Here is a 25,156-nt window from a genome sequence, read left to right as displayed (position 1 = left end):
TTGTTCCATGAGCCATTTAGTTATCACCTTTGCTTTATGGCAAGGTGCTCCATCATGCTGGAAAAGGCATTGTTGGGCGCCAAACTACTCTTGGACGGTTGGGAGAAGTTGCTCTTGGAGGACATTCTGGTACCATTCTTTATTCATGGCTGTGTTTTTAGGCAAGACTGTGAGTGAGCCGATTCCCTTGGCTGAGAAGCAACCCCACACATGAATGGTTTCAGGATGCTTTACAGTTGGCATGAGACAAGACTGGTGGTAGCACTCACCTCTTCTTCTCCGAATAAGCTGTTTTCCAGATGTCCCAAACAATCGAAAAGGGGATTCATCAGAGAAAATGACTTTGCCCCAGTCCTCAGCAGTCCACTCCCTGTACCTTTTGCAGAATATCAGTCGGTCCCTGATGTTTTTTCTGGAGAGAAGTGGCTTCTTTGCTGCCCTCCTTGAAACCAGCCCTTGCTCAAAGAGTCTCCGCCTCACAGTGCGTGCAGAAGCACTCACACCAGCCTGCTGCCATTCCTGAGCAAGCTCGGCACTGCTGGTAGTCTGATCCCGCAGCTGAAACAGTTTTAAGATACGGTCCTGGCGCTTGCTGGTCTTTCTTGGGCGCCCTGGAGCCTTTTTGACAACAATGGAAGCTCTCTCCTTGAAGTTCTTGATGATGCGATAGATTGTTGACTGAGATGCAATCTTTGTAGCTGCGAAACTCTTCCCTGTTAGGCCATTTTTGTGCAGTGCAATGATGGCTGCACGTGTTTCTTTAGAGATAACCATGGTTAACTGAAGAGAAACAATGATACCAAGAACCAGCCTCCTTTTAAAGTGTCCAGTGATGTCATTCTTACTTAATCATGACTGATTGATCGCCAGCCCTGTCCTCATCAACACCCACACCTGTGTTAATGGATCAATCACTAAAACGATGTTAGCTGCTCCTTTTAAGGCAGGACTGCAATGATGTTGAAATGTGTTTTGGGGGTTAAAGTTCATTTTCTGGGCAAATATTGACTTTGCAAGTACAGTAATTGCTGTTAAGCTGATCACTCTTTGACATTCAGGAGTATATGCAAATTGCCATTACAAAAAATGAAGCAGTAAACTTTGGAAAAATTACTATTTGTCTCATTCTCAATACTTTTAGCCATGACTGTACTGTGTGATCGTAAAAGAATGGTAAAAAATAAATATTATACTTACCTTCTGATGGCCCCCATGTCCTTATCCGATGAGTCCGGTCTCCCCGGTGTCTCGGGGTTGTGTAAGAGGATCTGCCATGACGTTATTTAGTCATGTGACGGGTCACGCGACCGCCGACGTCAGCGGTCGCGTGATCCGTCACATGACTAAATGATGTCATGGCAGGTCCTTTTAGACCATTGTGAACTGCCGGGAAGCCAGGACGGATCGCTGAGGAGACCGGGGGCCATCAGAAGGTAAGTATAATGTATTTTTTTTATTTTAATTCTTTTTTTTTTTACAGGTACTATAGTAATGATGTGAATATTATGCGATTCAATGAAAGTCAATGGCGGCAAAAACGCCGCGATGCCGCAAAATAATTGGTAGCGCTGCGTATTTTTCCCCAATGATAATCCGCAGCGGAAATTTCCGCAGCATGTGCACTGCACATGCGGATTATCATTGGGGAACATGGTAGACCTTCTAACAAGCGTTTTTAAGTGTTTCTGCAGCGGAATTGCCTCTGCGGAAACGCTTAAAAAACCATAGTTGGCACATAGTCTTATAGTCCATTGATGTCCATAATTTGTCAGATCCATCCCTTGTATAAATTACATTTTTATCCTAGAGAAAAGCAGAAAATGAGAATCTTCTAATGCTGAGGTGAACCTAATGCAAAGTCTTATGTTAATACTACCGAAATAACAGTAAATGAAGAAAAAAATGTAAAGTCCCAATTTAGGAAATCATTCTTTCATAAGTCCTATATAGCTTCTCACTACAGCATCTGATGCATCATGTTATTATATAGCACTTACTTTTAATTCCCAGAGTGGTCCTTCCTGCATATTGATTTGGCAACTACTGGAATCGGAGGCCTGTGTTTTGACATGAAAGCATTAAAGAGAATGCAAAACATCAACCTCAGATAGCAATAAATTAGATTTGAATGGAGCTGTACTTAGTATTCCAGGATCCTAATGTCAAGCCAAGGGAAATGTCTATTACTGTCATGTTTATTGTAGGATGACTTGATACGGGTTCCATAGGTTACTGCCTTCAAACCTTGTCAGCACAGGCAATCAGGAAATGGCCGGAATCACCCCATGTTTTAGACGCTGTCAGATTCAGCTGAATTTTGTTAAACATTACAAGCCTATATTAAATATACAAATTCCGTTGTTCACACTAAATGGCTTTGAAATATAAAACAACAGAACACGCAGTCTAGAATATTTTGGATCTACCACTACTATTGCCTATAGTGTTAACTACGGGGTGATTCACTCTCTACTTTACCCTTTACTCTCTGTCTTTTTGCTGTAACTTCTAAAAAGACAATCTATCGTAGTGAGATTTGAACTCTACATACATTGGTTCATGAGAAACTGATGTTTTAAAGCAGGTGTTGAAAATGACCACCAAGCAAGCCTGCATGCGCCGTTCCATATTGTTGAATATATTCCGCAGGACGTCTGAGGTCATAGCCTGAATTTCTTGCTGTATCTTCTCTTGGAGTGCCTGTTAAGTTTGTGGCTTGTTACTGTACACCCAACCTTCCAAATGGCCCCAAAAGAAAAAATACGGCGGCGTTAAATCAGGCTATCTTGGTGGCCACAGTCCCTTGGAGATTACTATATCATCTTAGAAGGCTTCAATATACGGTTTGGACGGCGGATTTCGACCTCCAAACCTGGTTAGAAACTCACTTTGGCACCTCTTTATTGACTTAGTTTTCTAATAGGTTGTCACAATGAAAGCACGCTCCTCCAAACTATATCTGTACATTGCTAACAAATGAAGAAGGAATTCGGCAGGAGTGAAATGCAAGCACCACACAGAAAGGCATGCAGAAAGTCTATCTCGTAGTGGAGACAACTGGCGGGGCGATAAGTCGGGAAGACCACTCGACGTGAGGATGTTTAGTCGGGGAGACTATTCATTGTGAGGATGTTTCTCATCGCTGTTGCTGAGGTTCATTGCACTCTCACTTGTCATGTACCAAACTATGTACAGTCCAAATTTCAGTGAGGTCGACTGTCACTTTTATCAGTTACAGCAATTTTCCCGGGTAAAGTAGAGAGTGAATCACATTGTATAACATAGTAACATTGCAATAGCATAATCAAATGGGATATCTGATGTTTGCATTGGTCATGTTATGGCATTAGGCATACTATAGATACTCTATGACCCATGCTGCATTTACTTCTTGGCCTTGTAGACCTGTGCCTATAGGTCAGCCTAGGGGTGAAGTTATATGCAACACATTGGATAGTATTTCTATGTAGTTATCAGTTAATTAGGCCATCCCACTGATGTGGAAATGAGAGAGGCAGAAGAAAGAGAAGGACAGAAGAAAGACTATAGATGGTGCTAGATCTTGTGAAAAGTGCTTCTCAATGTTTTGAAAGAGCAACCCAAAGTGGTGCCCATATGATGAGCAGAGAACCAAGTAATATGTGCTTATATGGTTCCTGAAATATAAATCCAGCAGTTCCCATGATGTGTGTGGACTTGACTGGGAGCCAGTGATGACATATACACCATACCTCTGGTACCAATTTTTGTTTTATATACATTGAAAATGGACGTAAGTCTTTTTAATGTTTTCAACTAGGTCAAATTAAAATGAACTGTGAAGAATATTCTAGAATAATCACATGTGCCCTGGTTGTCAGGTCTTATAGAGATCTCCAGGCACAGTGTAATCCGACCCGTAGCTGTAAGAGAGGAGGGAGGGGGTCTTCTGTAGGAGTTTCTCTCTGTAGCTGTGAGCAGAGCTGACAGGAAGGACCCCCTGTTGTGATCTTTAACATGTGGTCTTTTGTTAAGGTACTATATTTCAATACCGAGTTGTGGAAGAACTATATGTTTCAGCTCTTCACAAAATGGATTTTCTAGTGGAGTTTCTAGTGAATGCCAGACTGCATCCCAGCCCAATCTAGTATGTTGGGAGGAGGAGGTACACACCCCAGCCTTTTGGAAACCCCTAGAACCCCTGTGTTTGGTCTCAATGCGTAGCAGGGGCCCAGCTGGATCCGATGACTCCAGAACCGGCTCCCTAGGAGCATCCAGTAAGGAATTGTAGCCCATTTTGGTTTCGGGAGATGGAAGCAAGCTTAGACCAGAGGGTGGAGAGTTAGGTCCGGCCCTGGGAGTGACCCAGAGAGTTTAAAAACTCCTGCAGGTCTCCTGCCACGGTCTTTCTTCTGGGGAGCTCATGACATCAAGACATGTGGGAGAAGTCCACCAACCAAGTGAGGGCCCACAACCTCCCTATGTGACCGTCCATCCCCCGAGCCAGGCCTTCCAACTATCTGGTAATTGACTTTAAGATCTGCTTATACTTGTACCATGCTTTTTTGTAACTCTGACCACTGTATATGTATAACCCTTATATAGTAGACTGTTTAGTGTGCCCCTAAGGCAATTAAATATATAATTTAATCTTGGGTTGTTCTTTTATCTCGATCCACGAACCCTACGTCTGTTGTTCGGTCCAACGAACACGCTACCGGGCTGGTTTCTAGCTCAATATAAGTCTATTACATCAAATAGGAACTGGTGGCCGCTCTACCTGGCCGACAAGGCTCTGCATCACTGGAGTAGTGAGGGAGCTTCTCAGCCTGTCAGGGGTGTGGGCGAGTGTGGTGAAACGTCAGCAGCTGAGTGGACCACCTTTTCTCACTCCCTGGTGCCTCTCTGTACCCGTGTGGACAAGAGGTGACTGTGTAGAACTGTACCAATCTGACATTACGTGTCCATGAGGGGGGGTGCGGAATGTCATGATGGTGCAATGGGTAGATCCATATCATGTGCTCCATCTGGCATAGTGTGACACCAGGCGGGTGGCAGGGTGTGGATCCACCACAAGAAGTGGCAACAGCGGGATTCTGCGGGGTCCCCCTGGTTCCGTTTCTTTTCATGAATGATTTGAACATATTTCATGATTGGCTGCTAACTTGTAAAATCTGTATTTATTGATATAATTCATACAGGTGCAATCTACTTTTACCATCTGAAATTCAATTTTCATGTCTATTAGGACCCCACAGCAGTGATTCTCAACCTTTGTGCCATAGGGGAAGCTCTTCCTGAATCTCAGAAAAACTCAGTGTTGTGCCGTAAAAACGATTCTTATGGTCACTAATTGCTTTTCCTTCCCTCAAACATCTTTAATCACCCTTAAATTAGTTTGCTTGATGGTGCAGACTCTGAGCAACGTCATAGTGTCGTGTAGCCTTCATTTGGGAGAGACCTTTCTATAATATTGTATGGTATACACATGCACTCATAATTAGGAGTTGGCATCACTTTGCTGCATGCATTTTTCTTACTAGCTCATACAGCTCATGAATTCTTTTCATTCTTATTTCCGTCATCCCATTTTCTTTCCTATCAGAGTGAAATTGGACACAGCCCTCCTCCTGCCTACACCCCTATGTCAGGAGTAAGTATTCCACATTGGCCTTTCATCTGTAAATGTCTTAACTGACTTATCCTCTGGTTGTTTTCTCTTCTCTTCTAGAGCTGTATTGGGTTAAGGTGCATTTACATTGCAAGATTATCATGATAATCTTGCTGTGTAGACAGGTTGCTGATCACCCTTAAAATAAGAAAAATACTCATTAGTTGGGTGACATGACTTTAAATCGTCATTCTCAGCAGCACATCATCCCGTGTGAACAGGACATGTGCTGCTGAGAATAATGGCAGCCTACGGATTGGTCAATGCACTTCATTGGCACTATATAAACAACCGTCAATCAGCGAATAATTGGCTCAACGGTGGTCGTTAACTGCCGCACAGCGACTAATGTAAGCGAACCCTTACTCTCACATATGATCATGCAAGACAATGTCAGTCACACTTTATATAAACTGCCTTAGTGACTGGCACAAATGGTTCCCATCCCCGTTCCTACCAATTTCTGAAAATGGCTAACTCATCATTTCACCTACGTTTCATCTCCTTCCTCAGATTTCCATACTTTGTTTCATAGCATGAGAGGTCTGGCAAGGAATTCAGAAAGGCAATTGTAATGGCCACGCTGACTTTTACGGAAAGCACTAGGACAGGGAGGCAAATGGTGCATTGAATTATAACCTATATATAAAGCAAGAAGACCAGTACCACAAATTTCGTTATTCTTGCCTCCAGTCCCACATTTGCCAGCCTTCTCCTGCTCAACTCCATACTAACTCTTCACAATGTTAAATATTAGTCCGCAATTTTAGTATCTATCTCATTTTTTCTTACTTTCATATCCAGAGACCTGAATATACTAAAATCATACTTAAAGTTAGCAATTTGTTAAATTTGCAATGTTATTCTTCTATATAATAACTTTCCTAACTCCTGTCAAATGCTGCAGGCGGTGCAATAATTTGGCTTTCTTGATACAGGCAGCTCCTATCTAGAAATATGGCTCTATCCAGTACAGGCAGCATTAGCCTTAAAACATGTCTTTGTCACTTACTGTTATGTGTTATATAGTAATTGTGACTGGCAAAAGTAAGAGTCAAATAGTCAAAGGAAAAAAAAGGAGGGTTACTGAACAAAACCATTAGTGACCACTATGGGAATGGTACATTTATGTTACTGGTTTACAATCCTACATTTCTACGATGCAACCAAATTGCAATAATTGATAGCTTTTAATAGATTGATGGTGTTTTTGATGATTATTGGAAAAACATCAAAGGTTCAAAAAAAGATGACTTTTTCTAATGAATTTATTGGTATCAAAAAACAAACATCTAGTGAAAAAGACAATTGGTAGACCAGAAGCTTTCTAGAGCCTTTGGAAATAATTAGTATAAAAATTCCACATCATGACCAGAACACCTTGACACTTGTGTACCTTCATAAACAGAGCGCAAATAATAGTACACATCAAACAGATCATTATGAGAGGAGACTTAGAAGGAGCAATCTGGAGCATCATTAATATAGAGTGTCCAGCACCATCACAGAAGGGATGGAGAATGAGAAGACAGCACGGTAATTGAATCAATCAGTCATTTGCTTTCTGATGCTGGGCTTAGGCTGTAGGTCATCAAGTCATCAAAAGCTGTGGCAAATACACTAATTGCTACTCTACAGGACAAAGCTGTTAACTCCCAGCAGTCTTTAACTCTGCGCTATCTGAAGTGACGGCAAAATCCCTCCTCGTTTAAGAATCACTATATAAAGTGGCCATCTTCCCTCTATTCTTGATACGCATTGCTGTTGGCCTGAGAGAAACCAAACCTTGACCTTGACCATTAAATTGGGTCAAAATTGAAGTAAAGCAATTGACATGAGAGCGATGTATATATTCATTGTAAGGTTACATCAGCTTTGATACCACCATGTGCTATTATTATGAGCTTTTCCAATCTTAGGTTCACCTAACAACAGCGCTGTGCGTGCGGGAATACTATAGCAGTGCACTGCGGCACTTCTACTACCAAGCCATACCGGCATCTATATGCTGCCGCATTGGCTCCATTGTCCGCTATAATATATATATATATGGAATTTGATGGAATAAACCTCAGTATGAGCCATGAGACATCAGGGATACAGAGGTACAGTAAAAGCATCATGCAGTAGATTTCCCATTTCTCCTTCACCCTTTTTTCCCTCTTTTCTACTCCTTTCCTTCTTCCATCCTTGTGTGTTTTTTCTGTTACAAATTACTTGAATTATTAATTACAACCTAGCAATATTGCTTCATTGCTATAACTAACGTGTGATTCTTATAGAACTTATACCAGTTTTTAGGTGACTATACTATATATTTGCTTTAGATGCTGTTGAGGAAGATCCTCTGTTCTGCAGGAGAACAAATTTGGGTTGAGGCTCCGGCTTCCATATCTGAGGAAGGTTTTCGATTAAATGCAGCACACTGGAGTGCAAGATGTGAGACACCCAGAAACAATGTGTGATACAAACCAAGGCTAGGGTCACACAAGCGTCTGAGAGAATTAGGCCAATTATGCTAATCACTCTCTGATCACACTCTGATCAGAGTTTGATTAGAGTGTGATCATAGTAAGATCTGATTTTTTCAGATGAAGATAAGATGGAGAAAAAAAATTCTCCATCTTTTCCATTGTATCAGTCTGTGAAAATCGGACTTTACTCAGACGTCATCCGAGTGCAGTCCGATGGTTTCCACAGACTCATTGACTTGCATGGCCGGGTGAAATCCGAATAAGATCAAACGTGGGCATGCAGTGACTTTTTTCCTTGGAACGACTCGGTCAAAGGAAAAAATTGGATATCTGCAGCCCCCATAGAATAACATTGGTCCAATTGCACTGTTGCCTTGTTTTTTCGTATCGCACTTAGACCGAAAATACAGTCGCGTGCACAAACCCTTACTCTGCTTTATTTGGGATGCATGCAAGTTTATATAGTTTATAGAAGCTTATAAAAACATCCAACAGAATCATACGAAATCAGCCTATGCCGAGCTAAGAAACCAATCATCGGTCATACTAAAGGATCAATCGAAATATCAGTGGAGGGGCATACAACCAATCACAGTTAATACACCCAAGAGAACAACTTTCAATTCTTGCTTATCTTTCATTTTCTTGGAAACCACCTACATTCCTAAGCTAAGTTTCGTTTTACGTTTTTCGTTTACACAGGATGGGGGATGAGAATAGGGAACATACAAATAGTTACATCAACTTTACAATACCTTACTTTTAGCTTTTAGACCACTGGGAATCAGTGATCTATATTAGTTTGTCATATTATGTATGGACAGTATTGCAATATATTTTTTTGTTTATACACTGCTCAAAAAAATAAAGGTAACACTTAAACAACACAATGCAACTCCAAGTCAATAACACTTCTGTGAAATCTACCTGTCCAGTTAAGAAGCAACACTGATTGTGAATCAATTTCTCCTGCTGTTGTGCAAATGGAACAGACAACTGGTAGAAATGATAGGCAATTAGAAAGATACCTCCTATAAAGGAGCGGTTCTGCAGATGGTGACCACAGACCATTTCTTTGTTCTCATCCTTTTTGGCTGTTGTTTTGGACACTTTTTGCACTTTGCCATTGCTCTCACCCCTAGAGGTACAGTAGCATGAGGTGGTGTCTACAATACAAACCACAGAAGTTGCTCAGGTAATGCAGTTCATCCAGGATGGCACATCAGTGCGAGCTGTGGCAAGAAGGGTAGCTGTGTCTGTCAGCACAGTGTCCAGAGCATGGAGCAGATACCAGGAGATGTGGAGGGAGCCAGAGGAGGGAAACAACCCAGCAGCAGGACCGCTACCTCCGCCTTTGTGCAAGGAGGAACAGGAGGAGCACTGCCAGAGCCCTGGAAAATGACCTCCAGCAGGCCACAAATGTGCATGTGTCTGTACAAACGGTTAGAAACCGACTCCATGAGGGTGGTATGAGGGCCCGACGTCCACAGATGGGGGTTGTGCTCACAGTCCAACACCATGAAGGACGCTTTGCATTTGCCACAGAACACCAGGATTGGCAAAGTCTCCACTGGCGCCCTATGTTCTTCTCAGATGAAAGCAGGTTCACACTGAGCACATGTGACAGACGTGACAGAATCTGGAGATGCCGTGGAGAGCGATCTGCTGCCTGCAACATCCTTCAGCATGACTGGTTTGGCAGTGGGTCAGTAATGGTGTGGGGTGGCATTTCTTCGGAGGGCCGCACAGCCCTCCATGTGCTCGCCAGAGGTAGCCTGACTGCCATTAGGTGCTGAGATGAGATCCTCAGACCCCTTGTGAGACCATATGCTGGTGCGGTTGGCCCTGGGTTCCTCCTAATGCAGTACAATGCCAGACCTCATGTGGCTAGAGTGTGTCAGCAGTTCCTGCAAGATGAAGGCGTTGAAGCTATGGACTGGCCCGCCCATTCCCCAGACCTGAATCCTGAGCACATCTGGGACATCATGTCTCGCTCCATTCACCAACGTCACGTTGCACCACAGACTGTCCAGGAGTTGGCGGATGCTTTAGTCCAGGTCTGGGAGGAGATCCCAGAGGAGACCATCCGCAACCTCATCAGGAGCATGCCCAGGCGTTGTAGGGAGGTCATACAGGCACGTGGAGGTCACACATCTCGTATCTTGATGGTATGGTGTAGTATATGGGGTATAAAGATAGTGGGGCCATTCTTCATCAATGGAAACCTCAATGCCACTGTATATCTGAAATTGCTACATGATGATGTGTTGCCCTCTTTATGCGCTGAAGATGGCACGTTCCCTGACTTTTCCAACAAGATGGTGCACCACCACATTATGGGTGTTAGGTCCGAGCATTCCTACATGAACAGTTTCCTGGAAAGTGGATTGGTCATCGTGGGCCATTTGAATGGCCACCAAGGTCTCCCAATCTGACCCACTTAGACTTTTATCTTTGAGGTCTTCTGAAGGCAATTGTCTATGCTGGGAAGATACGAGATGTGCAGCATCTGAAACAACGGATACTGGAAGCCTGTGCTAGCATTTCATCTGCAGTGTTGCTATCAGTGTGTCAAGAGTGGTAGAAAAGGGTTGCATTGACAATCCAACACAATGGGCAGCACTTTGAACACATTTTATAAGTGGTCATAAACTTGTAAAAAACTCATGAAAAAATAAAGTTACGTTAAAACCAAGTACACCATTGTTTTTCTTATGAAATTCTCAATAAGTTTGATGTGTCACATGACCCTCTTCTCATTGAAAAAAATAAAGTTGGATCTAAAATGGCCGACTTCAAAATGGCCGCCAGGGTCACCACCTATCTGGAAAAGTTTTCCCCTTCCCATATACTAATGTACCACATACAGGAAGTTGATATCACCAACCATTCCCAATTAATTTAGGTGTATCCATATAAATGGCCCACTCTGTTCGGTCCTGACAAAGTACTTCTGTCCGAAATGCGCATTGGGGTGTGCTCTGCACCGTTCCTGTGGACCTCGCACTTGTAGTTCCTGTGCTAACACTTTGCTCAGCCCTCAGATCCCGCTGCCTGTTAGTCCTGCCCGCCAGTCTGTCTATCTAGCCTGCCTACCCGGAGCACCTGTCAGTATCCTGCCATGCTCGCCAGCCAGCCTACCTGGAGCACCTGCCAGTAACCTTCCGTGCCCGGCCCCATGCCTACCTGGAGCACCTGTCTGGCTATCAGCTGTACCCGCCTGCTTGCCTACCCGGAGCACCTGTCTGGCTATCAGCTGTACCTGCCTGCTTATCTACCCGCATCACCCGCCAGCCTTCCTGCCGTGTTCATCCACTGTACCGTTCAGCTTCTGTCATGTGACCCGTGGGAGTCACCTGCTCTCACACAAGGTTGGTCCCTGAGTGGCACCTGGTTCACCTGCCCGGTCCCTCCCTGGTTGACGGAGTCGACTAAGCCGCCTTGTGACCTGGGTTGGTCTGAGCAGGCACTTAGTTACGCCCCTCTGGTCCCTCCTTGCACCGAAGCACAGAGGTTCCACCACCCGGACCCGTAACAGTGACCATCCTGTAGTTTCATGGGACTTAATCTAATCTATATTACATTGGTAATTTCTTTGCATACTTCCACATGGCTTTTACCTTTCCCTTTTCCCTCCCCCCCTTTTATCCTTGTGGAGGGATTTGTATATTGTCACCGCTGTCATACATACCTGGATGTTTATGATATATGTTGACTCTATTAGTTGACAGTATACTTATAGTTATCTAATATTCCTTACACCGTTGAGTACAATTTGGTTACATATTAATACATATCATATATACTGTTCCTCTTTTACTGGTTATACGTTTGAAAGGGTGCCTCCAATATGAGGGACATATAAGATAGACCTGTTAAATCCAGCATAAGCCACATCAATACACATTGTAATAGTGTATGGATAATAATTATTATTTGACATCATTATAGCTCAGTGGCAACTTATGAGTGTATATACTTATTCTACTATGTACTGGCCTGTTTGAATTTGTTTGTTACCTTGTATGAAGATGACGTTGTAAGGGGCGAATGTAGAGCAGGTTCCATGTCCCTCTGCCCCGATGCGTGTTTCGCCTCGCTTCCTCGGGGGCATGTGCATAAGGTACACCGATTATAGTATATATCAAACATTTACGTGTTTGTGTGATAATGTCTTTCTAGTTCTATCACATACATTCAAAGAAAAACACAAATGTGTGCCTTTTTGATTAAAAAAGAAAAATTATTGAATAATAAAGCTCCGCCATTAATTATATAGTCAGAAAGTGTAACATGTGTGTTCCTCCTAAGGCCATGTGCACACGTTGATTTTTTAGTCAGTATTTTATATCAGTATTTGTAAGCCAAAACTAGGAGTGGAACAATCAGTGGAAAAGTCACCACTTCTGCATTTTAAAACATCTCCTGGTATGGGCTTACAAATACTGATGTAAGATACTGACTAGATAGATACTCAATGTATGAACGTGGCCTTACTCTTTTCAGATTTTTATTTTACTAATTGCAGTGAAACTGACAATAAGCAGATCTTACAAGTGGGTTTCCAGGACTTGCATAGCGATGAATAGTGATGACTAGTGATGAGCAAACTTGCTCGCCACTGCTCGGTATTCGCCCAAGCATCTCACTGCTCGAGATGCTCGGCGCTCTGCGAGTATTTCCAGGTTGCTCGGGCGGGAGCTTGGGACCCCTCCCTGCATGTTTGGCGCTCTTTAGAGAGCCAATGAACATGCAGGGATTGCATGCCACACACTGTAATGCCGCAGCCATGTTGGTTGTGGGCATCACAGTGATTGGTTTGCTGCGCAGCGTCATCAGGTCTATATTAGACCTGGCGCCGCCCTGCTCATCACAGTCTACCCTGGAAACAGACAGTGTAGGGAGAGATGCTGCTGAGCTAGGGAGAGATTTGCTTGTTTATTAGTTAGTGTAGGTATTCCACAACATCTATATATATATCCAACTGAACTAACAGTGCTTCTGAGGACTAATCCAGCTGCATATGTGGCGCCACTGCGGGTTCAGTCGCCACAGAGGTACTGCATCTCACCCAGAGGTGTGGTATCCCACTCTCAGGTAAGGATGGAGTACTGCCTTGGACTCAAACACCTGCATACAACACTACACTACTCCAGACCAGCAGGAGGGGCAAGATGCATTGCTCCACTGCTGAGCCCTGTCCCCGGCTGAAGTGGGGGGAACCAAGAGAGGGGGAACCATGTAGTGGGTGTGGGTGGAGGAGGAATATCAGGGGAGCACTTGAGAAGGAGGATATAAAAAGGGGAAGCCATCTTGGGAGTGGTGAGAACAGTCTGAGGGAACAGTGAGGACAGAGTGTGTGGAGCAGGAGCTCTGCAGGAGCTCTGCTCAGGAGGAGGGCCTAGTGAGAGAGGCCAAGGACAGACTGAAGAGAGGAGCAGGAAGGAATGCTCCAGAACAGAAAGGATCCCAGGGGCACGGGCAGTGCGGATGCCACCCGTGCTCCCGAACCCACCAGGAGTATAAGGATCAGGCCACAGAGAGGGGACCAGCCCCTAAACTAGCAGAGTTCTTAAAGTCTCAACTAGACAACCGGAGGGTGCAGCATTTCAGGTGCTGCAGCCAACAGCCACATCTAACTGCTAAAAAGGTGACCATAGAGGACCCAGGGGACAGAGAAGACGTCGCCCGACAAGGTCCGCGGTCACTGACTTGGGACACTGGGTGTGAGGCGCAGGGCAGGAGGGTGAGAGCGAGCGCAGGGAGACGACCAGAAAAGGCACACATAATCTGGAGGTACCTAGGAGCTTGCTGAACCCCTCCCAGGGTAAACACAGGACGGCGTGGGAAGTTACCCTGGCCCTGGTAACTTGGAGTCTAAAAATCATGAGTAAAACCCTGAAGACTGCACCCCACTGTCTCTGCGAATTATTACTGCACCATCATCCCCTTCACCACCCTGCACAACAGCAACATCTATTACATCCCCACTACTCTGCCCTGGAGCTAAGCTCTACCTCTGGAGAGCTGAACCAACTCTGCTGCATTAACAACAGCTCCAGAGGACCTGCTCAGCAGCGGCTGCTCCCTTTAGCCGCATACCACAGGTGGCGTCACGAACATTATCTCTATAAAAACTTTATTCCAATTTTACTTTCCCTCTTTTATTGACCGCCCTGGGTCACGGACCGGGTCACTGCCACCGTGGCATCCCCCAGCACCAACCGGCCCGGCTACCGAGTACCCCACGGCCCAGGGGGCGCGTCACATATATTCAGTGGTGATAGCAGGAGTTAGGCAGGCAGGCAGTGTATGTGGCAGACTGCAGTGCATATAGCAAGAGGGTCCACTGAACGTCCTGTTAGTCTAGGTATTCCACAACATATATATATATATCAGAGGTAGGCAGGCAGGCAGTGTATGTGGCAGACTGCCAGTGTGTAATACAGCACAAGAGGCTCCATTCCAGTTCTGTCTGCTGCTGCTGTTACAGATATTTCTACAAATAGCCCCAGGTATCAGGGGCCAAGGATAATTATTTTTTTTATCTTAATCCTGATTATTTGCTTAAAAAGCAATCCAGAGAACACCGTTTTTCTGCTCCATTTGCTTGTTGCCACAGCAGAATACAGCCAGATTCTTGCCATATTACAGCTATAAAAATCCAGAAATTTGTAGTGAACATGTAAAATATTGGCCTCCATTTCAATTTTGTTGCAGTATGTTAGTGAAGTTATTGACACGAGGTCGCTGTGAAAAATAGTAACCTACAGGCCAGCTATTAAAAACTGGTTTTCCATCACACGGATCACATATAAGTTCGCTCCAAATTCTGCCATTTCTGGCCTCCCTTTAAATTTTGTTGCAGTGTGTCAGTGAAGTTATTGACACCAGGTCGCTGTGAAAAATAGTAACCTACAGGCCAGCTATTTAAAACTGTGGTTTTCCGACACACGTATCACATATAAGTTCGCTCCAAATTCAGCCATTTCTGGCCTCCATTTAAATTTTGTTGCAGTGTGTCAGTGAAGTTATTGACACCAGGTCGCTGTGAAACATAGTAACCTACAGGCCAGCTATTTAAAACTGTGGTTTTCCATCACACGTATTACATATCACTGCGGTTCAAATCCAGCCTTTTGTAGTGAATGTGGAAAATATTGTCCTCCATTTAAAATGGGCAAGGTGCGTGGCAAGGGACGGGGAAGAGGACGTGATGGTGATGATGGTGCATGCAGAGGAGGAGGCTAAGGCCGTGGGCAAGCTAAAATTGTGCCACAACAAACACCCACGTCTTCTCGCTCGACCTTCCTGTCCAAATTAATAGGGGACCGCAGAACACTACTATTGAACACAGAGCAGTGTGAAAAGGTTATTGGTTGGATAGCAGATAATAGTTCCAGTCACTTAGCCGCCACCACCACCACCCTGCCTTCCACACGGTCAAGTCTCAGTAGCCGTGAGTCTGGACTGCATATTCCTCACCCTGATCCTCCTTCCTCTCACCATGCCGAGTGCCCGGAGACAACTGATCCCACACTTGGACACTCCGAAGAGCTGTTAACTTTTCCATTTATAGATTTGGGCCTCTCGCCCGATCCTCTTGAAGCAGGGCAAGAGGAGATTGCCCAAACATTTGAGCAGCCACGGTCACACGAAGGCGACGGTGAGAAACTGTCACAAGAGGTGGATAATGATGTGAAACAATTACCAGAAAGTCAGGAGGAGGACCAGGGTGCCGAAGTGGAAGATGAGGTAGTGGACAATGAAGTCACTGACCCAACCTGGCAAGGTGACATGTAGAGCGAGGACAGCAGCACACAAGGAGAGGGAGGCGTAGCACCACAACAGGTAAGAACAAGCAGTGTGGTGGCTGCAAACAGAAGGCGGGCAACCGCTCCCCGTAACATCAACACGACGGAAGTTGCCAGTACAACTGTTAGGTCTTCTCGAGTCTGGTTGTTTTTTAAAGACTCTGCCGATAACCTCAAAAAGGTCAATTACACCACCTGCCAGGCCAGCATCAGCAGGCATAGCAAAACTAGCAGCCTGACCACCACCAGCATGATCAGGCACATGGCAGCAAAGCACCCGAGTAAGTGGGCCGAACCCTAGGGTCCAGCAACAGTGTCTGCGAGTGACACCACTGCTTGTTCCGCTGTTCTGCGTGCAAGCCAATCCCCTGTCCATGGCGCATGTCAAGATGCCTCTCGCCCTGCACTTGTCGTTGAACACTCTCAACTAGCACCATCAGCAAGCATGTCTACGTCCTTGTACCAGCGGAGCGTTCAGTTGTCCCTACCCCAGTCCTTGGAACGCAAGCGCAAATACTCAGCTAACGCCCCACAGGCCACATTACTAAATTCACACATTTCGCGAATGCTTACGCTCGAAATGTTGCCTTTTAGGCTTGTGGAGACAGAAGCTGTCCCTCGGTTCTCGGTCCCCAGCCGCCACTATTTCTCCCGGTGTGCCGTCCCCGAATTACACAAGCACATGTCCCACAACATTAGTCATGCACTCAACAATGCAGTTACTGGGAAAGTCCACCTAACCACAGACACGTGGACAAGCGCTTGTGGGCAGGGACGGTACATCTCGCTGACAGCACACTGGGTTAACAAAGTGGAAGCCGGGACCCAGTCAGATCTTGGGACGAAGCACGTCCTCCCGATGCTGAGGACTGAGGGCCCCCACATTCTACAGCTCCTGCACCTCCTCCTCTTGAGCATCCATCTCCAAAATGCCCACATCAGTCGCAAGCTGGAAGCACTGCAGCACTGCTTCGGCCAAGCGGCGAAAGGCTGTGCTGAAGCTAATATGCTTAGGTGACAAACCACACAATTCGGAAGAGTTGTGGACAGCTCTGAAAGAGCAGGCTGATCTGTGGCTGACACCGCTGAACCTACAGCTAGGCATGGTCGTGTGTGACAATGGCCAGAACCTTGTGGTGGCTGCTAGGCGAGCTCACACATGTCCCATGCCTGGCCCATGTGCTTAACCTCATGGTTCAGTGGTTTCCCAAACCTACCCAGATCTGTCGGATCTGCTTGTCAAAGTACGCCACCTGTGTGCCCATTTTGAAAGTCAGCTACAGCTTCTGCCGTTCTTGCCGTGCTTCAGCTGCTTTTCAGCTTCCAGCTCACCAACAGATCTGCGATGTCCCCACGCATTGGAACTCTACATTGCAGATGTTGGGAAGGATTTGTGAGCAGAAGAGGGCAGTTGTTGACTACCAGCATCAAAAAGGCCGTTGGTATTCAGGTCAGACTCCACACATAAAACCTCAGGAGTGGACATGGATGTCAGACATATGTACCATCCTTCAAAACTTTGAGGACTCCACCAAGATGGTGAGCGGCAATGACACCATAATTAGTGTCACCATCCCGCTTCTCTGTCTTCTGAAATGCTCTCTGCTCTCAATTATATGCATTGCAGGCGGAGCACGATGAGATGGAGCAAGGAACCATACAGGGTGATTACACACAGTTCAGCCTCATCTCATCCCAACGTGAATTGGGTGACAAAGAGGAGGAGGAGGAGGAAGAACAGAAGCTAGTTTCCTGCGCTATAGACGGTACTACCTGCACAACTGCCATACCGTCTGTTCAGTGTGTATGGCCTGAGGACAGGAAAGAGGAGGATGAGGAGGTGAGCATGGTCAGTCATCCTCTTGGTGAGGACACAGAAGTCTTGCCTCTTTGCAGTCTGGCACACATGGCTGAGTTTATGTTACGCTGCCTTACTGTCAAAAAATTGGCAGTATAGTATTGCAGCCTGTGTGTGGGTGGCTGCATACTTGCGCTTGCATTCCAAGCAACAGAAAACTAAGCAAATGGTGGCCTCTATCATCATCATGCCCTCACCTCGGTACTATGAACTCTCCCGATGGAGAAGCCAGGGGTCACCGGAGGAGTCTCTGGTTCTCTGGTGGGCCCATCCAACCCTGCTGAGAAGCAGCCCTGGCTAAGAAAAGTGTGTGGGAAGGTTCCCGGACACTCTATGGCTGCTTTTTTTAATGTGTATTGGACGTGCTTAATTTCATGTTATTTCTGAAACCACATTGCAGATCAGGCCATTGCCCAACTCTGTAGTCATGAAATTAAAGGGCGAAGAAAGATGTTTGTGTGTCGAAGCACCACCGACAAATGCGAGCTGATGTTGGATTGGCTGCTGCCATTGCTTATGTGCCAAGCTGCATTAGAGGACTTCCTGGGAGAAATGACAGCTGGAGTAGATACGGTTTCCCAAAAGTCAGTCCTTTCACTGAGCTAAAAAATATGGCTGTGGTGAAATAAGACTCACTGACAAGCTGTGGACTGGCTCCGTACTGTCCCTGGCCACATTCACTTGTGTTTGTGGTTAGGCGGTCCTTCCCAGTAAGTGCACTGTGGAGGGCACGGGTAATCTTGCTGGACCAGTGCTTATGGAAGGCGGAGACCACACCTGGACAAATAGTGACGACTGGGGGCCGAGTGTGGACACCTGGCCGCCGCCATAAGGTTGTTGACAGCTTCCGCCTCCACAAACCTAAAAGGCCACATTTCAAGTGCAAGCAGCTGTCAAAAATTTGGCATTGCTGCCTGTGTTAGCTGCATAATTGCAAGGAATGGGGTAGGGACAACTGAATGCTGCGCTAGGACAAAGACGTGGATGGTGATTGTTGCAAGTCTGCAACGACAGAGGCATCTTCGCATCCGTCAAGGATCACTTGTGATGGGCAAACTTTTAGTCAGTGACCTGGGAGTCAGAGATGATTCCATGGGTCTTCCCCATGCTGTTCCTATGTCTTTTCAGCACTGTATGCATGTGTCTGATGATGTGTCACACACCACATGGCCTGATAAGGTTGTAAAATGTTAAAATGACATTTCCCAGTGAATGCATTTGTCTTGGTTGAAAGCAATGCAAAAATGCAAAAACGCTTCAAAAACGCTACGTGTGAACATAGCCCAAGGTGTGGAGGAGCATTTTTGTTTTTGGTTCTTTATTTTGCCTTATATACAAGTCATTACCCTAGAAAGGATGTTCCTTAACATTTTTCCCAGGAAAATCCATTTTGGTTTTGTTTTTGCATGTTTTATTGTGAGTTCGTAAAAGTGGCATAATACCTCTGACAACATTCTTGACAGCAGTTACCTGGGCATCCGAAATGCTTCCAGGGGTCTTCCCCATGTTGATCCCATGTCATTTGAGCACTGTTCCCACATCGATTTTGGCAATTTTATAGGCAGACCGCCGGGGAAAACCGCCGGAAAAATGCTCGAATTTCCCATAGACTTACATTGGGCTCGTTACTCGGTCCGAGCACTCGAGCATTCAAATTTGCTCGACCCGAACAACGAGTACCCGAGCATTTTAGTTCTTGCTCATCACTAGTGATGACCTATCGATATTCAACATAAAATTAATTGGGGATTGACACTTGGCACCGCCATCAACCAGGTGATATCTGCTCCATATGTCGCTCACATCTGGGGACTTCTTGAAGTGGTCACTAGGGGCTGCCGCATGCTGAACCCCAACAGATCTCACATTAATGCCCTATTTTATGGACAATCCCAGACAAGTCCTTTAATTTTGTTTTATGCCTAGTACATTGCCTGAGTCTGTAGTGCATGAGCTCTATTATGACATTGCTTGGTAAGACATGGTTTTCCTTGTTTATTTTGAGCAATGCACTTAATATCAGCATTGTTTTCATAGCAGTACACTCAGAAACATGGAATCTACTAACAGCTGCTTGTCTTCCATGCATTTTATCACTACACCCTCTAGGCAATGTTATATCACACGGACATAAACAACAGACACACGGATGAAACATGGATGAAAGTTAGAAAAAAATCATCCAAGTTTTCTGGATGACACTTGGACGATTTTTCATACGCTCGGCTACATAATCTTGTTTACTGGTAATTGCAAGTATCCTAGGCTAGATATACTACATCTGTGCACTTAGCCTACAGTATACATCAGGAGCTTTTACCGCCGAATTCTGTAATGTTGCCATAGGATCCCATTCACCAGAGGCCAAAAGTGTGTTCTTTTGTCCACCATCTGGCCGATATTTTCTTGCATACTGTTTATTTAATTGTATAGGAAAGTGTAGCAGACTGCGTTCTCTTATCTTGAAGGCTACTGAAAAGAACCATATACCAACCGGTACATGGATGCTTTGGCATCTGTTTGACTACCATTGGGCGCATACCTCCTAAGCATATGTGCCCGACATTAGGCACAAACTTAATGTGTACCTAGCCTTAATTTGGTTTTAGATTGTAGAACTACAAAAATATTTCCTTATATAATAATATGCTGATGTGAACAGATGGTGCAAGACAAGGTAATGTTCAACTTTTCAATGTTCTTTGGAGATATAAGATGAACGGACTTGAATTCTAGAGTTTATTTTGTATATGGCATTTCAACTTGTAACCAGCCGTCGTACCAAACAGAAGAACGAGTTGCAGAGACTGGATCGTTGCAGACAGTCAGTTTTACAGATGTTCAGTAATTAGTTCTGCTTAAACAAGTATAAAGTGACTACAGTTCTCGACTGTGGCGCCCACTGCTTAACCAGCGCATGCTGCGATGCAGAGAATATTAACCTCAGTCGTGTGTAATATAGTCCAATGCACTCATTACTCAGAGCTATAAAAATAATGACACTTTTACCAGTGAATGTAGTTAATTTGATTGCATATATGTATGAGTTGTAAGCTTCATTGTAACATTGCAACCAACTTTTGCTCAATTTTGCATGCTAATATACATGGACACTGCATAACGGCACGGGGAATTCCTATTGGTCCATATTAGTCCTGTATACAGTAAGGGCCTGTTTGATTATTACATTTGAATTTTTTTTCTTCAGTTTTTTGTGTTTTGCACCTTTTTTTGTTTGCTCCAAATTCTTCTTTCCATGTGCGCCTTGTTCAGGTCAAGTTTATACAGTACAGACAAAAAGTTTGGATACACCTTCTCATTTAAAGATTTTTCTGTATTTTCATGACTATGAAAATTGTACATTCACACTGAAGGCATCAAAACTATGAATTAACACATGTGGAATTATATACTTAACAAAAAAGTGTGAAACAACTGAAAATATGTCTTATATTCTAGGTTCTTCAAAGTAGCCACCTTTTGCTTTGATGACTGCTTTGCACACTCTTGGCATTCTCTTGATGAGCTTCAAGAGGTAGTCACCGGAAATGGTCTTCCAACAATGTTGAAGGAGTTCTCAGAGATGCTTAGCACTTGTTGGCCCTTTTGCCTTCACTCTGCAGTCCAGCTCACCCCAAACCATCTCGATTGGGTTCAGGTCTGGTGACTGTGGAGACCAGGTCATCTGGCGTAGCACCCCATCACTCTCTTTCTTGGTCAAATAGCCCTTACACAGCCTGGAGGTGTGTTTCGGGTCATTGTCCTGTTGAAAAATAAATGATGGTCCAACTAAACGCAAACCGGATGGAATAGCATGCCGCTGCAAGATGCTGTGGTAGCCATGCTGGTTCAGTATGCCTTCAATTTTGAATAAATCCCTAACAGTGTCACCAGCAAAGCACCCCCACACCATCACACCTCCTCCTCCATGCTTCACGGTGGAAACCAGGCATGTAGAGTCCATCCGTTCACCTTTTCTGTGTCGCACAAAGACACAGTGGTTGGAACCAAAGATCTCAAATTTGGACTCATCAGGCCAAAGCACAGATTTCCACTGGTCTAATGTCCATTCCTTGTGTTCTTTAGCCCAAACAAGTCTCTTCTGCTTGTTGCCTGTCCTTAGCAGTGGTTTCCTAGCAGCTATTTTACCATGAAGGCCTGCTGCACAAAGTCTTCTCTTAACAGTTGTTGAAGAGATGTGTCTGCTGCTAGAACTCTGTGTGGCATTGACCTGCTCTCTAATCTGAGCTGCTGTTAACCTGCGATTTCTGAGGCTGGTGACTCACTGTTTTTTTGGGGGGTGGGGTTGTTTGCCACTGCATACGATGGAAAAACAAAACTATCTGCCCTGAAAAACAAATGGAAGTGCATAAAGGCATAGAGTGGCTTTACTGGTTCTGTATTATGGGTTTGATTGGTACTTATTCTTCATTCCTATACAAACATTAAATAGGTTAATCAGGATTCGAAAAACATGGCTACTTCCCATAAAAAAAATACAGCACCCCCTTACCTTGGGTTGTTCATGGTATTGCAACTTGGCCACATTAAAGTAAATGAACAGGAATATCACAAACAACTCATGGTCAGTAGTTCCTCTCTCTTTGAAAGAAAACAGCCCATAAACAGCCATGTTTTCTAATCCTGGTTAATTCCTTTAACTCATGAAAACAATGTCACAAAAAAAGATGGCATATATATTGACTGAAGACGACTTAAAGACAGTATTTATTACTCAAAATGAAGACATTAATATTCCTTGTTCTCTGTAGTATCCAATTATCTGCCAATTTCTATCTTTGATGTCTCATGTTGCCTTTTGGATGGGTTCAGACGGCCATATTGAAAATCGGACCAGTGGTGACCGCAAAATGGGGATGTGACTAGGTCTGCAGCCCCATGTGCTCATCCATATTGGCAATGGGTGCCAGAGCTGTCTTAACATTGAAATTCTGTTACACCGACCAAAGTAGTAAAAGCTGTGATTTTTTACACGCAGATCATTGATCTGCATGGAATCTTGGCCATATGTGCAGGCACACTGGCGATCTGTTATATGCAGGCACACTGGCGATCTGTTATATGCAGGCACACTGGCGATCTGTTATATGCAGGCACACTGGCGATCTGTTATGTGCAGGCACACTGGCGATCTGTTATATGCAGCACACTGGCGATCTGTTATATGCAGGCACACTGGCGATCTGTTATATGCAGGCACACTGGCGATCTGTTATGTGCAGGCACACTGGCGATCTGTTATGTGCAGGCACACTGGCGATCTGTTATGTGCAGGCACACTGGCGATCTGTTATATGCAGGCACACTGGCGATCTGTTATATGCAGGCACACTGGCGATCTGTTATGTGCAGGCACACTGGCGATCTGTTATATGCAGGCACACTGGCGATCTGTTATATGCAGGCACACTGGCGATCTGTTATATGCAGGCACACTGGCTATCTGTTATATGCTGGCACACTGGCGATCTGTTATGTGCAGGCACACTGGCGATCTGTTATGTGCAGGCACACTGGCGATCTGTTATGTGCAGGCACACTGGCGATCTGTTATGTGCAGGCACACTGGCGATCTGTTATGTGCAGGCACACTGGCGATCTGTTATGTGCAGGCACACTGGCGATCTTTTATGTGCAGGCACACTGGCGATCTGTTATGTGCAGGCACACTGGCGATCTGTTATGTGCAGGCACACTGGCGATCTGTTATGTGCAGGCACACTGGCGATCTTTTATGTGCAGGCACACTGGCGATCTGTTATGTGCAGGCACACTGGGGATCTGTAATGTGCAGGCACACTGGCGATCTGTTATGTGCAGGCACACTGGCGATCTGTTATGTGCAGGCACACTGGCGATCTGTTATGTGCAGGCACACTGGCGATCTGTTATGTGCAGGCACACTGGCGATCTGTTATGTGCAGGCACACTGGCGATCTTTTATGTGCAGGCACACTGGCGATCTGTTATGTGCAGGCACACTGGCGATCTGTTATGTGCAGGCACACTGGGGATCTGTTATGTGCAGGCACACTGGCGATCTGTTATGTGCAGGCACACTGGCGATCTTTTATGTGCAGGCACACTGGCGATCTGTTATGTGCAGGCACACTGGGGATCTGTAATGTGCAGGCACACTGGCGATCTGTTATGTGCAGGCACACTGGCGATCTGTTATGTGCAGGCACACTGGCGATCTGTTATGTGCAGGCACACTGGCGATCTGTTATGTGCAGGCACACTGGCGATCTGTTATGTGCAGGCACACTGGCGATCTTTTATGTGCAGGCACACTGGCGATCTGTTATGTGCAGGCACACTGGCGATCTGTTATGTGCAGGCACACTGGGGATCTGTTATGTGCAGGCACACTGGCGATCTGTTATGTGCAGGCACACTGGCGATCTGTTATGTGCAGGCACACTGGCGATCTGTGATACACATGTACAGCACATGGACGGTTATATTCTCATCTGAATAAGGCCTTAGGCCAGCGTGTTTAATGGAAGAAGGTGTTCCAGATAATTTTTGCCAATGATTCAATTCCATAATGCATGTGAAATAGTTCTAGGAAACTTGGGGAAATTGGTTGCATTGGTATACTTTATATACTTTATTACATGATGGTATGGCGCATTAATAATCTACACAACTTTTAGGCTATGTTCCCACGATGAGCTATTGGTGAATTTTTAATGTTGTAGATTTTCTGCACCATTTCTGCACCTATTAAGTAAATTAGGTTACATGCGTTTTTGACATAGTCACGTTAATTACATGCGTTTTTGACCTTCTTCCACTGCGTAAACGCACTAAAAATGCATGTGCATTTTTTACTTGCGGATTTTCCGCATCTATTGCGATTCTATTGGAGTAATCTGTACATAAAACTCAGCGTACCCACAAGAGAAATTGACATGCTGTGGATTTGAGACACGCAACACAGGTCAGTTTACACTGAGTGAAAAAGAAGCACAATGGGCGTGAGATTTCTGTAAATCCCATTCCCTTTGCTGGAACTGTAAGATGCTGCGTTTTTGGCACAGCGAAAATAGAGTGAAAAATTCACCAAAAGCTTTTCATGGACACTTATACAAGCTTTTGGGTATGTTCACATATCACCTTTTTGAAACGGTTTTCCCACACTTTTTACACGAAAAAAACAGCATTTTACTGCCCCAGCAAAGTGAATGAGCTTTCTGAAATCTCATGCACATGCTGCTTATTTTTTACTTGCAGATTTGAAGCAGTTTCTGTCAATTCTTTCAGCATTTTTGCAGGGTTTTCATTTCTTCTAATGTTATGTTTACATTAAGTGTTTATGCTACTTTTTTTTTTG

At 44.9% G+C, this 25,156-nt stretch overlaps 1 protein-coding gene across 2 annotated transcripts in view; it reads left to right on the top strand.

Moving 5' to 3' along the window:
- The window catches only part of ERBB4 (erb-b2 receptor tyrosine kinase 4), a 1,557,095-nt gene that overhangs the window by 1,515,182 nt on the left and 16,757 nt on the right, over nucleotides 1-25,156 (top strand). Inside the window, exon 26 of one of the 2 annotated variants that reach the window (XM_073646617.1) lies at nucleotides 5,585-5,632. The exons of the other annotated variant lie outside the window; for it this stretch is intronic. Within the exon in view, the coding sequence (XP_073502718.1) occupies nucleotides 5,585-5,632 (48 nt within the window). The remainder of the gene's footprint in view (nucleotides 1-5,584; nucleotides 5,633-25,156) is intronic. 2 annotated transcript variants of the gene reach the window in all.

Source organism: Phyllobates terribilis, unplaced genomic scaffold (assembly GCF_046119375.1).
Source record: "Phyllobates terribilis strain yellow unplaced genomic scaffold, ASM4611937v1 Scaffold_9__5_contigs__length_417890890, whole genome shotgun sequence".
NCBI lineage: Eukaryota > Metazoa > Chordata > Amphibia > Anura > Dendrobatidae > Phyllobates > Phyllobates terribilis.
This window is presented reverse-complemented; position numbering and strand designations above follow the sequence as displayed.